This window comes from Sorex araneus, chromosome 5 (genome assembly GCF_027595985.1).
Source record: "Sorex araneus isolate mSorAra2 chromosome 5, mSorAra2.pri, whole genome shotgun sequence".
NCBI classification, from domain to species: Eukaryota; Metazoa; Chordata; class Mammalia; order Eulipotyphla; family Soricidae; genus Sorex; species Sorex araneus.
The window spans coordinates 179,957,836-179,972,494 of record NC_073306.1 but is presented as its reverse complement, the minus strand read 5'-3'; the positions used below and the strand labels follow the sequence as shown (position 1 = coordinate 179,972,494).

Here is a 14,659-nt window from a genome sequence, read left to right as displayed (position 1 = left end):
CGTCCCCTGAGCACAGCCAGGAGTAATTCCTGAGTGCATGAGCCAGGAATAACCCTGTGCACCACCGGGTATGACCCAAAACGGAAAAAAAAAAAAGAGAGATGTGAGAGGGATGATTCTATTTGGGGACAGTTGAAGGGTGCTGTAGGGCCTTTGGATAGAGATGACTAGCAATAGTAGCTAACAATTACTGCTCCTTACTCGATTGCCAGTCAGACTCTGAACTAAGAGCTTTAAAAAAAATTTTAAAAAGCTACTGACTGCCTACTGACTGCCATTCATCTTCCAGAATTCACTGAGGAGCAAACCAAAGAACTGAAGTTAAATGGAAAAGACGGTAACTGAGCTGGGTATTAATTAGAAAGGGAGACCACGTGATTCAAGACTTCAGGGGCCTGTCCACCATGCCGGATGGAGAAGCCCGAGAGGAGAGGCACAAAGGTAAGACAGAACGTCCCAGCAGTGCTTCATTTTGCCCAGATGCTCGTTCCCGCTCTTCTGGAACGCATTGGCTGAAAGTGCCCCTTGCGCGGGGCGGGCAGTGGAAGGCAAGTGCCTGCTTCCCTGATGGTTCTGCCCCACCTGGCTCACCCCTCCCTGTCCTTACAGAGCCTGCTGTTCTGCCTGAAGTCCAAACTGTACACCCACAGAGCAGAGATTTGAAAGATAGTCCGAGAGTGCTAAGAGGAGAGTTTTTGGAAGCGAGGTAAGCATGCTCCTTGCAAGGGAAGGGAAATAAATGTACTAATTCCATCACATCCTCATGAATGTAGAGGTGTTGACTAAGGAGGACCAGCCAAGGCAGTCAAAAAGCCTGTTTCGGTTGTAACGACAGCAACCTTTTGTACTCAGGATTGTAGTCTGGCCAGAGAGACAGCCTCTCCCTCCACCTCAAAGATTTTTCCAGCACAGAGGAGACACCCTTCAAGATCTGCTTTCAGTGTGGTTCCGTGTGCTGATATTCAATATTGTTTTCACCTTCAGGTATAGATTTCTCTGACACAAAGGTGAGTTATGCAAGAGTAAGTGCCCCTGACCCCTCTTCACTCATATACTAAAGAATCAGAAGTTTCCAGATTGTAGTGCCCTTGGGAGGGCGGGGGGCGCGCTGGAGCGATAGCACAGCAGGTAAGGGCATTTGCCTTGCATGCAGTCGACCCAGGTTTTATTCCTCCGTCCCTCTCGGAGAGCCCAGCAAGCTACCGAGAGTATTTCGTCTGCACGGCAGAGCCTGGCAAGTTACCCATGGCGTATTCAATATGCCAAAAACAGTAACAGCAGGTCTCACAGTGGAGACATTACTGGTGCCCGCTCGAGCAAATCGATGAACAATGGGATGACAGTGACAGTGATACAGTGACGGTGTCCTGGGGGATTATTTTTTTACCTTAAGAAAAATAGTCTTGGTGGCCAGAGTGACAGTACAGTGGATAGGGTGCCGACTTTGTATGTGTCTCACTAGGGTTTAATCCCTGGCACCCCGTATAGTTCCCTGCATCTGCCAAGAGTGATCCCTGAGCATAGATCCAAGAGTAAACCCTGATCACAGTTGGATGTGGCAATAAATAAATAAGTAAATAAATAAATATTGCATGGGGCTTGGGGCATTTGCAGGCAGCTTGCAGAAGTTCAGAACCAGCAATTCCAGTGCATGTCATTTGGTAGAGCAGGATCTGGAACACCTTCAAGGACGTGAACATGTTTGACCTATGGGTCCTCAGGTTACCAAGGTTACAAAGCAAGATTAGGCCCATCTCAAAGACATCCTGAATACACTCCATGGTTATGGCGGCAGACTCAGCTGCCCTTGACAAGTTCTACTCTCTGGCGCTGGCCTGCATGAAGTGAGCCTGTTTGAAACATCTCTTCCTCATCATGAGTGGAAACTAAACAGTCTCCAAGGAGAGTTTCAGCCCAGCGTTGAGCACCACTGTAGATAGCTAATGTTGTAAGGTCTTCCTTCCCTTCTCATCTTAACAGCTCCATGGAATAATCAGGGGGTTGGAATACGGTTTGAGAAAGGTTACAGGACTTTTAGAGTTAACCCATTAAAACTGCAGAGATTTTCATGATAAACTGGGGAGTCTGGGGACGTCATGATCTTACATGAACCTGGAAGACAACTCAGATTTCTTTACCCTTTTTACTAACTGGCAAGTTGACAAGCGGAGGATCTATATAACTGCCTGTCACCCAGACCTATTCTTTCTCCCTAAAGTTTCCTATCCTTCACCTTTCCCAACACAATTCAAACGTGTCTCCTCTCTGGGGAACGCATCCCACTCCTCCCCCACTGCCTACAGATATCAACAGAAAAGGATGTGGAAAGAGTCCTGAAATTATTGAGTTGTTAGGTAAAGAGGTCCACATTTGAGGCAAGGGAGAAGCCAAGGTCAATTTTAGACCAATATGACCTTGAGATGAGAATAACACAACTGAAAATGTCCAACTAATAATCGCCAGAGAAACTTGGATAAATCCAGGCTTGGAATAAAGATGTGAAATTCAACAACACATACCTAAGAGATGCAATGGGAATGTAGAGCAAAGAGATTGCTAATGTCTGGACTTTTAGGAAACAAAAAAGAGACTGAGGAGGAAATCAACAAAGCAAACAGTACCTTAGACAAGGGGGTGAGGGTGGCCATAGAGAAATCAGTTGTCTGGCAGCTCAAGAGAGGATGCCCAGGAAATAACCTCACCATTGGAAAGCTCAGAGTTCAGTTTCTCCATGGAGGGAGAAGGGAAGAAGAATCACCAAGGGAAATCTAGGTAGAAATAGATAGTGAGAAGAGAGGACTGAGAATGCGCACTTTTACAGAGAAGATATAATAAACCCTGGGTGCTTCTCAGGACTTATAGAGAGTATATTTGTAACAAAATGAACATGGTTTTTGAAGTTCATAGTTTATACAGGTTACAGGCAATGAAAAATGTTTCTTGCCCAAGCTACGTTTTGTTTTCATTTTGTTTTGAGGGTGTGGGGTTGGGTTCACACCCAACAGTGCTCAGGGCTTACTCCTGGTCCTACACTCAGGGATCACTCCTGTGGTGCCAGTATCCAAAGTAGGTCCACAACGTGCCAGATAAATGCCTTACCCCTAGCACTATCTCACCACACCCAGGTAGTTTTAAGGGTGAATTTGTTGATTAGGATTTTTTCCCTCTGCCTTCCTATCTTCAGTGACTAGACTAAAACTAGGCCCCTAGGGGTAGGCTTGAGGTATGGTTGGGAAAATTGGAAATAATTATGATGGGAAGGTGCAATGGCGGTGGGATTGGCGTTGGAATATTGAATGAAATAAATAATAAACAAATTTATAAAAATAAAAGAAAAGTAAAACAAAAGATATAAAAATTAAACAAATAAAAGTACACCTCTTTTAATGGTGGTGGAACTACAAAAAAAATTAACAAAACTCCTGGACTTTGTGAAAATGAAGGTGCTTACTGGAGAGAAGATGAAGGGCTGAGAGGCACAGGGAAAGGGACTGTTTGATGGTGTTATGGCAACAGAACTTTGGCAGTGGGTGCAGTGCATTTTACACTCTGGCATGTGAATCCTGAAATCCTATAGCACTGTTAACAAATGAGAAAAAGCAATTAAAAATAAACAAGGGTTATGGAGCAACTCAAGGCTTTTTATGTTTAATTTTTCTGAAATCTTGATAGAGAAGGAATAATTCATGCTGAATCTTAAAAACTGGGCCAAAGGTATGGATACATACACTAGGAAGAAAGCAAGGGAGAGAGCTAGAGATCTGTTTGAGCTTTCTCTCTGCTCAACTGTCCTGATTCAAAGGTGAATGGCAAGAGCCAGGGAATCATGAGAGCAGCCAGTCATCCTTTCCACAGAGATTTAAGAAACAAACTTGGTTTTGACTACAGTGCATGACTGGAATTTTGTGTATCATCTAATATAGTTTCTTGCATTTCACAGATGGGGTAGGAATCAATTATCCCAGGTCATCAGGTAGTGCTACAAAGAGCAGAACTAGAAGCTAAGGGTACTGACTCCGGGTACCCTCACTCTTCTTCCTCACTCTTCCACTTGTTTTCTAATCGTGAAAATCTTCTATTAAAAGCGGGGAAACTGAATGTTATACTCTCGGGGTGCGGAGTAATGACAGGAAACCCGAGGGGGGTCATGGGGACCCCACAGAGCGTTCCTGCGTTTGATGACAGAATATTGGTTTCTTGCAAATGCCATGGTATAGGCTTTCTGCCTAGACGCTGAAGCTGCCTACGTGCCATAATGACCTTGCACATACGTGAAACCCATAACACGGACATGTAATCCCCGCAGGACTTAACGCCCTGGGTGGTTTTTGTGGTTTTTTTTTTTTTTTTTGTAAATAAAGATCTGTTCTAAACCAACTTCTGGGTATCCTCAGAGGGAACGGCACGATTGCAGTAAAATATTAGTTGAGTTGGGGGTAGAGAGGTGGGTTGCTGGAGGAAGGTAACGGCGGAGAATAGATAGCGGGTTCCATCAGATCCACAGTAAAGAATGCGGCTCTTTCCCGTTGCTAGGGCCTCCAGCGTCCTTGGTTACCGCCCATTCTCTTCCGGGGGCCGCGCCGCCGCAGCGCCCCCTAGCGCCTCAGGGAGAAAAGGGCACCGTCGACCCCGGAGACGCGGGCACCCGGGCTGCCGCCTGCGGGTTAGGAAGCCCGAACCGTGCCGACTTTGCAAAGAAATCCAGCCAGAAGTCATCCCCCTAGAACCCAACCGCCTCCCGGGGCCGTGCCAGGACCCAGAAGCCCCCCCGCTACCCCGGGATGGGGGCTGGGGGCCCCTCCCAGCGTGACTCACGTTATACTCCCTCATCCACGACTCTAACTTGTCCTGCAACACTCCCAAAGTTCCGTTAGAAACCAGTTTCCTCAAGGTTTCCGCCATCGCTCGCTTTCCGCTCCCCTCCGGGAGATCGAGACGCGGGGAGGACTAGGTGGTGGTGGCCTCCGCGAGACGGTGGGCTGGTGACGCGGGGGAAGGGTGTTATCTTCCAGGTGGGCTCAGAGCGTTGCTGTTGCCATCCTCCCCCTGGGGTTGGACCGGGCAGGGTGCGGGAAGCCGGGGGGAGGTGCTCTGGGCCACAGCCGCTGCGCCGCATCCGCTGCCCGGTGAGTCTCTGGCTTCCCTGCGGCCGCCGGCTGCCGCGGCCATAAATAAGCCCCCGATTATTGAACAAACTTTGACGTGGGCCAGCGGTTGCTAGGGACGCAGGCCGGCGGCATCCTGGCAACGCCGGCGGCGCCCCGCCCACAAGGGGCTCCAGCCGCCCTGCCCCAAGGGTTGCCTCCCTGACGCCCCCTCCCCCCACTCTCCACCCTCAGCCTGGTCACCTGCCACTGAAGTTCTGGCCTAATCCGCTCCCCCCCGCTGCCGGTCCTATGGGAAAACTCCTGTAATTCTGTTTCCTAACCCGCTCTCGAGACCCCAGTTTTGGGGTGAGGGCTGGTGGACGCCTCCACTCCATCTGGCTGCAGCGCGATCCCTGGATGGACCCAGAAGGATTTTATTTTATTTAATTAATTAGTTAATTAATTAATTTTTTTGAGCAGCAGCCAGAGACCTCGTGTCTGGAAAAGCCAAGTTAAAATTAGTGGTAACCCAGGCAGGAGCGATAATACGTCGGATAGGGCGTTTACTTTGCACGCGCAGCCCACCTGGGCTCGATCCCCGGCACACTGTAGGGGCCCCGGAGCCCACCATGACCCAACCTTGAGCATCAGAGTGTGACCCAAAAGCACTCCAAAAAATTCAGTGGAAACCATAATAAAGTAGTTAAATGGGACGGGTCGTTTACCGTCAAGGATCATACTTTCAATGATCAAAGTATCACCGTTCAGTGGTGAACTTAATATACCAATGTTCCTTTGTAATCAATCCATTTCTGAAAATTGCTGATTATTGTTCCAATGTCCCTTCAACCAAAAAGGGAGTGATTATTTCTTGGGATCATCCCTTATACTTGATCACGCCTTTAATTCATTCTAAACACCTTTCTCTAGCCAGCCTGGAACTTCTTTTATCTGGCTTTGCTTTGTTCCTTGGGACACAGGGTATGCGGAATCTCAGATTTTAATCTAAATTTAGATTTAGAAATCTAGATTTACATCTAAATCTATATTTAAATCTAAATCTATATTTTTAGATTCAGAATGTTGCACAAGTTAATAATAAGATTTGAACAAAATTTGATAGTGTATTTTTAGGATTCCCTGAAAGTTCACTATTTGATATGCCAGGATCTCTGAATGAGACTTTGCAAAAGGTTGGCATCCTTTGGAGGCTCTGTTTCCAAAGGCTGATTAAGTCAGTGATCCTTGGAAAGAGTCAAGAACAATTTCAACCACCACAAACTTCTTAAGAAGCCTTATTTTCTATGCAACTGGAAAAGTGCAGGTTCCAAGTTATCCTTAGCTATTTGATAAACTACAGAAAGGAGGGAAAGAGATGAGAAAAACTTCATCAATTCATTTAAATCCTCACACAATTGAATCTTTTGCTCATGTCAGGTTTGGGTTAAATCCTCCTCTATTCTCTGCACTCTATCATTTCAAATGAGAAACAATAGTTCTCCACTCAATTGGATTATAATGAGGCTAAATAGAATAATTCATGTGAAGTACTTAGGATAACACATGGAATATTCTTTGCTAAGTTCCTCATAAATGTTAGTCATCTTTAGTAAAAATGCAGATGACACAATTGTTATGAAAGCTAGGATGGAAATTAACTTTCCAAGTAAAATTTAATGGTTGAGCAAACCATCTGATGAAGTGTTATACAGTAAGAAATGTGTTATTGAAATGTGTTAATGTGTTATACAAATGTGTTATATTCATCTAATATCTAGAAATTCTCACTGTATAATAAGTGAAAAAATAAAAACTTACATAAATTTCATGTTGTGATAAGAACCTAAAGAATGATTGTGATTTAAATATGCTCCCTTAAACTTCTTTGATTTCACAAATTTATACAAATTGCTTTTATGAAAACTCATTTAAAAATAAGGTTACCCCCCAAAAATTCCAGCCTAGAAAAAAATTTAACCAAAATACTCATACTTAAACTGATCCGAAGCAATACATTTGACAAAACGTCCCTATTACTAATGACTCATTAGACTCAGAGTTTTAGAAGGAATCTTTGAAATCTTCTTAGTCTCTTCTTCCTGCTGCCATTTCTCCCTAACCCTGTGACACCCACATCTAGATTAAAAACCCTCAAATCTGGCTGCCACTTTCTGAACCTCTTGGTTCTCTAGATCTTTGATAAATTTAATTAGTAGCAATTGTGTTTGTTAATAATCAAAAGGCAAGGCTTCGATTACTCAGGAGATTTTATTAACTTATTGCTACTTATCACTGACAAGTTTCAAAAAGAGATCTGAAGTGACTTGGTAATATCTCTGTTTATTTGTGTTTGGACCATATCCATCTGTGTTCAGGACTTCAGGGATCACTCCTGGAGGTGCTTCAGTGGTCATATGTGGTGCTGGAACAAAATTGGGGTTGACTACATGTAAGGCAAGTACCTAACTCCCTGCACTTTCTCTTCAGTTAAATGACTTGTAAAATAGATTACTAAGATAGAAATATGGGGGATGAAATATAGTATAATGGAGTAAAGCATTTGGTGGCATGCAGCCAACCTAGGTTTAACCCCCATTCCCCACATGGTCCCCCAAACAAGCCAAAAGTGGTCTCTAAGCACAAAGACAGGAATAAACCCTGAACACTGCTGGGTATGGCCCCAAAGTTCCCCCAATAGAAATATGGTTAACAGATAATGCAAATATGTTCCAATTTTAAGTTTATGTACTAAGATTTGAGCCCCATTTAATATTTATTTTTGAACTTTATGGAAATCAAGGCAGAGAGGGAAAGGGAGTATATATTATTGTCATTCATACAAAAGATAGAATTTGATTTCCAAAGTGTATATACATATGAGCGTAGAAAGGCATTTTTCCGGCACCAGTTCTAATACATTTGTCCGACAAAGAGATAAAAGTGTTTTATTTTGTTTGTTTTTTATCAAACTCACCTTTTGAGATCTAGAATCAACCTTGATTAATTGCTTTTGGCAGTTCATTTTTATCAATACTAAAGGATGTCCACATGAAAAAAGCATTATCAAAGAGAGGGCCCAACATGCTTTCCCATCATGTTAGCCAATATTAACTCAAGAATTCCCTAATTCTCATAAACTGTGGACATCCTTGTACACTGCCCTTAACCACTTTATCCTCTGCAGAGTTTTACCTGGGTGCTGGGCAGCATGCAACATAAGAGAGTGCTATCATCTGGAGCCCAAATACAGTACAACGTTAACTGAAGAATCCTTGTGCTCCAAGTTACAGGCATAAAGTCGAGAAATTTAGGGATTATTTTTACAATTGTATCTAGCGTATATGAAGGAAAATATCAGATACGTAAAGCTTCTCTTTGGAGAATATTTTGATGCTATCATTTTGCCTGTTTATTTTAGAATATTCTTAACTACAAAATTATTTGGAAGGTAGACCTCAAAATCAAGCCTTTCTTTTGTGATACACTAGAAGGCACCTTGGAGAAGTTATTGCAAGAATAATAAATTTGAACCATGAAAACCCTTGCTTTTGTCTCACACTAACTACTCTGCCAATTAGAAACTCCTTGTGATTTTTCCTAAGTCTAAAATCACAGAGCCTCATTCTTTTCCCCAGATGAACTCTCAGGTCTCTTGAAGTTCTGACATTTATTGATGTCATCTGGTGTTTTGCTTCTGTTTCTGTTGTCAGCACACTGGTTAAAAGTTCAGATTGAGTAAATCTTTCCTTTCTTTCCATATTGGTTAACAGTTCAATTTGGGTCAAGCTGTAGTTATGAGGAGCAGAATTACTAATTACCAAGAACTGAGCTTTGTTACTGAGTTATTCTGCACAATCATTACCATAGCTAATGCACCTCATCTCCAAGGAAATAAAGTAGTTCTCTCTGTTACACTTTTACTCAGTTTAAACCATATTCAAACTTATAAAATCTTCCTAATTCTTCAAGTTGGTCCCTAAAAAATTCACTCTTTTCTGACTCTGGAACATATTGATATTGTTACAATGATCACACTATGTTCTATTCCTTTGTCTCCTATATTGTGCTTGTGAATTTCTTGAAAGGATGAACATTTATTTAGTTTATGTTCCTTAGCACAGCTACTACCACCTCCTATGGTCTCTATATGAGTTTGTTAAAGTTTGTTAAAGAAAAAGAAAAGTGAAAGGAGGCAATGAGGGAAATGATTGGCTATTCCCAGTGTGATGTCATAATTGACTAAGGTAGGAGAAACCAATCAATAACTAGTTGGTTTCTCTTATGGCATCATAATCCTATCACTCATTCAGGAGCTATTTGATCTGGGGAAGAAAAAAATGTACCAAACACTGAGAGTAGGTTTTTCTGAGGGTCCTTAATTTTGTCATTCTGCATATTACACAGAGCAGTCAACTGCAGAGATTTCATAGAGGGGATTTTAATTTACCAACCAGCAATGAATGGAATTAACTGAGTATGCGGACACTGTACAGATCATTGCACACCATATGAAATGCAAATTGGCACCAACAGCTGCAAGAAGCTAAGGGGGGATCCTCAACAGAATTTCCAATTTTTCTCTCCAAGGACAGTGGCAAGCCTTTCACTAATGTGACCAAAAAAAAAATCTATTCTGCTGGTACCTATGCTGTTTGAGATACCCTAATCCTTTCTGCATGCCAGCTATTCTTGTCCTGCAGCTGTCTCTGTCGGATTTGCTGCCTTGAGTCAGGGAGTGCCTGCATTACTCTGAAAAAAATCTGAGCGGACCCACTTGCATGAAGTATTCTTTAGCTCCAGTTTTTACTTATGCTAGTTTTTTGTGCTTTAAGGCTCTTTGCCTCTCTAAGATAGCAAAATACAAATGGCTCCGTTCTTCAGTGTCCTCTGAATGTTTTGTGTTCTTATTTTCTCACCTTGATTTGGTTCTTCCAGTCTTCTGTCACACTGAGAAAAAGGTCTGAAGATTTAAACAAAGGAAAATACCTCTTGGAAAAAAATCAATTGCTTGGTATCTAAGTTGAAGACAGGTTGCCACAGTGGGTAGGAGCAAGAAATCAATGTGTGCTATACCAGTAAGCATTCCCGCTCAGAACACCAACCATTCTGAGTGTTCCTATAAATTCACTTCATGCCCACTACTTGTTTTTCTTTCTTTTTTGTTTTTTTGAATCACACCCAGCTGTGCTCAGGGTTCACTCCTGGAGGAATTCAGAGGAACATTTGGTGCCAAGGAACTAACCACAGTTGGCCGCATGCAAGGCAAGCACCTTAACCCCTATACTTGCTCTCTAGCCTCACGCCCATTATTGGTGTAACTACAAAAACAAAAATAAAAAATGGACTACTACATCATAGCCATGCCACTTTCAGACCTAAATGAGGTATAGAGCACTTCACAGCAAATCCAAATTGAAAACAAAACCCACACGAGCTTCAGTGTGATGTTCTCAAGGCCCAGAGAGCTTTCCTCTCTGGGCCAAGGCTCCCAGAATTATAGGAGACAGTTTGCAGATTATCTCCTTGCTTTCCATCTGTTCACTCGTGCTAGTTCTATGAAATGGCAAATACCCTGTGAAAATTCATTTAAAAGGCACAGCAACTTAATGTGCATGGCAGCTGCTACAAAAACTTTGTGTGCAAGACTGATGCTGTAAGGTGCCCGGAGCATTCAAGAGAGGGACAGCTGGCTGGAGGGCAATACTGAGGATGCAGGGTGTTAGGATAGGTCGTGTGTGAACAATGGATAAACATTTACTGGATTTGTAGTGTGGTAGCTACAACCCCCTTGATCCTGTGGTAAAATCAGACTCAGCCCCAGCTCCCTAGCCTCTCCCAGTCTGTTCAGGAGAGAGTACAGCAGCCACCATGGTCCAGTGTGGCAAGATAGGGTAAAGACAAAATTCTCCAGAAATACTATCCTTCTCCTCCCCCACCCCCTTTGAGGGGAGAATCAGGGGAAGTTAAAGAAGAAAGTGATATTTTGAGTCAGATTTGAAAGAATGGAGAAGGAGATGGAAGAGGAGAGATGAAGAGCTAGAAGAGAAGAGAAAGGGGAAAAGGAACACAGAGCCAGTCATAGGCCCTATGAACAAATGGATGTGCCCCCCCAAGAAAAAGAACAAAAATCCTTAAAGTACCAGACAGGTTTCTAAGATGTAGTAAATTTTAACACTATACTCAGTATTGGAGTCACAAAAGGATGAATAAAACATGGAGCTTTTGATACAGAATCCAAGCTTCGGTGCTCGTCACTCCTAGGTCAATTACAAGGAAAAAAGATTATATCACAATTATTCTAAAAATTAATAACATTATTTAGGTGCTAGCAACCTGAGAAGATGGTGGACTCCTGTCCAAAAAAATAAGAAGGAAGGGAGGATGGAAGGAATGAAGGATGGGGTAAAAGATAAGAAAAAGGGAAGGAAAAAAGGAAGGAAAGAAAAAAAAACCATCTTCCCCTCTGGTTGTGATCATAACCATAGAGGAAGATATTTGTGGTTGTGGACAGAGCGGTAAGATGGATGTTGTGTCGTTTAGGAGGGCGTAGGTGGTTAATTGATTCCTGGAGGCTGACAGTCTGTTCCTTCTAACAGAAACAGTTACCCTTTTTCTGGAATTGCATGATAACCTTCAAAAGTCTTCCAGAGGGCCTGCTGCTAACTTTTTTCAAAGAGAGAGGGGCATCCTGGGGTGCAATAAGTCCCAGGAGTGATCTCAGATAGCCTGTTGATTTTTTTCTATACCTCTCTCTATAATTGGATTTGCGTCAGAATCAAACAGCATAAGAACAACTTCTAGGATTAAGAGACAAAAACTTGGGGAAGGTAAGGTTATAAGAAGTGCATATGTAGAAGCAAAATTCTTCCTCACTTTTAATAAGCTCCCTGTCTCTTAGATGAAGTTAGAGGACTAAGATAAAATTCAAGGCAATCTGCAGAGATATGGATTAGGTGCAAAATTAAGGAACAGCAAAAACTGCCCATGGGAGCCTGGGAAAGCTTTAAGTGACACTTGAATGCACTTTTGGAGGATAGCTCTAAGAGCATGCTTTGCCAGAGAGAAAAGGGAAGGACCTGGAAAATGAGGCAAAAAAACAAAGAGTATGGGTTACCAGATCCCAACAGGAGGTAGGGACTAAACATCAATACAAAACATAGTTATCTTAAAGTGATGCAAGGAATCAGAGTCAATTATCAGGGACCTACTCCTAGCTCCTACACTTTAGCTATAGGTCATCTCTATGATCCCAGAAGGTGCAAATCTAGGGATATGTCCTGAGGGTCTAACATATAAAGAATAACTCATAAGTAGAGTGTTATGACCACCTAGTTAGTACATTCATCATCATCATCATCATCATCATAGTCATCCCATTGATGGTTGATTTTCTCAGTAATGTCTCCATTTGTCCTAGCCTTAAGATTTTAGAAGCCTCTCTTTACTTGTCCTTCCTAACTGTGCCACATTGGAGACTCTTTCAGGGTCAGGGGAATGAGACCCGTCATTGTTACTGGTTTTGGCATATGAACATGCCACGGGGAGCTTGCCAGGCTCTTCCATGCAGGCAGGAAATTCAGTAGCTTACCAGGTTCTCCGAGAGGGAGAACTAGGCTATAAGATGTTGCATGGCCGCAAAGCAGTGGCACGCTTCAGGGAGCTTGGTTTTGTAGTCTCTGGATGTTGGCTGTTGATGGGATTACATGGCACCAGGGGCAGTTTCTGGGTGTGCCCATCTAGCTACTGGAAAATGGGGGATCTTGGCGGAGGAGGCCCAGTCCTGATCTGAGCAGGCTTGAAGATCTCAGCCCTGGGTCCCGCACACCTGGGTTCCTCTGCTGGTCCCTTCATGCATGAGGCTTGTCCAAACACGTGGAGAGGGGCCTTGAGCATGGCTGTGACTGGGTTCCAGAGGTCTTCGGCTGCTGGGGCTCTGCTCAGGGTGGGGAGGGAAACTCAACCCACCCCCTCCAAGTAAAAACAGCCAGACGAGGGGGCTTTGCGTCACTCTCTCCCGGGAGCTTGGTTTTATAGTCTCTGGATGATGGGATTACACCGTGCTGGGGGGGGGCAGTTAGTACATTAGCCAATATAAAGAGAAGGAAACACCATGAGATGGATTATGTGATTGATGATCTGATACTTCACAGTCACCCTTTGATACAAAGTAGGCAAAAATGAGGACACTCTTGGACAGGAGAGATAGTATAGCAGATAGGGCACTTTGTACTGGGCCAATTTGGGTTTGATAGTTAGCACCACGTATGGTCACCCGAGAACCCCAGAAGTGATCCTTGGGAAGAGTCACGAGTAAGTCCTGAGCATAGCCAGGTGTGGCCCAAAAAGAAAAAGAGAAGAAGACATACCAATAATCAACAAGCAAAACAGGCCCACAGAACAGAGTTAAGGTACATGTGCATGCAGCTTTTGTGATCCCGGCCACCGCATGGTTCCCCCATCATTGCTGGGTGCAGCATTGGAGGTCCCCAGCATCACAGGGCCCTACAGTCCCTCATCCTCAGCCTTGGCCTCTCATGAGCCATCCTCTCAGTGGAGGGCTGGAGGGCTCCTCTCCCATCCCCACCAGCTCCCCCCAACCCCCACACATTCTTAGCTACCTTCAAAAACTCAAAACAGACCTAGCTGCCAGAGAACTCGTTTGTGCAGGCTGTTCTCTTTGGCGCCTCCTGCTGAGACCTCAAGGGCCCAAAGGTGCTCAGTGGAAAGTTTCAGGTACCCAAGGAACAATTCTTGCACATTGTCCACTAATTGCCTCGGTTTCCCCTGAAAGGATTGCAGCATTAATGACCACAGGGAACAGGGACTCCACTGAGCGCACTGGACGGCTTCGTGATGTGCAGTAAATATCGCCCAATACCTAAATATCTACAGCAGCAATACTCCTGAAAAAATATGACACCGTCCAACTTTATCAGCTTTGAAGTGATTGAAATTCTCTTTGAGGACTTCCGGGTATCAAGAAGCTGGTGGACTAAATGGCTATTTGATCAGATCGGTCCAACCCCAGCTCCCATCCACAGCAACCCTTCCCCACCCGGCCCGTGCAGTCTGGAGACTGTCCGGCTGCGGTTCGCATCAGCTCCCCGGAAAGGGAGAGGCAGCTCTGGATCGTGAGGGAGCCCTTTCAGGAGCCTTCAGAGGCGGCCGAGGTCGCATGGAACCTCGAGACTCGGAAAAACTCATCCAAAGATGCCATTCTCGGATCCCGGGACCACGGGGATCCGAACTTCGGGGCGGGGCGGGGCGGGGTGGGGCGGGGCGGGGCGGGGCCTGACTGGAAGTGCCAGTGAGGGGCGGGGATAGGGGGCGTGGCCTGTATGGGAGCCCCAGTGAGGGGCGGAGCGGGAGTCAGTGAGGGGCGGGGCTGAGCTGGATGGGGCGGGGCCTATATCGAAAAGCACCAGTGAGGGGCGGGAGCTAGCGAAAGGAGGGCCTATTAGGTAGAGCCTGTGGGCGCCGGCATGGAGGCGGGGCCTGGCTGGGAGGGCCAGGGTGAGGCGGGGCTTGACTGGACACGCCCTCAGTGGGCGGGGCGGAGCGGGGCGGGGCGG

The 14,659-nt window shown here is 44.6% G+C and overlaps 1 protein-coding gene across 1 annotated transcript in view; it reads right to left on the bottom strand.

Moving 5' to 3' along the window:
• The window catches only part of SPATA18 (spermatogenesis associated 18), a 38,686-nt gene extending 33,439 nt beyond the window's left edge, over window positions 1–5,247 (bottom strand). The window contains exon 1 of the mRNA XM_055139531.1: window positions 4,816–5,247. Within this exon, the coding sequence (XP_054995506.1) occupies window positions 4,816–4,902 (87 nt within the window). The 5' untranslated portion in view covers window positions 4,903–5,247. The remainder of the gene's footprint in view (window positions 1–4,815) is intronic.
• Between the last annotated feature and the right edge of the window lie 9,412 nt (window positions 5,248–14,659).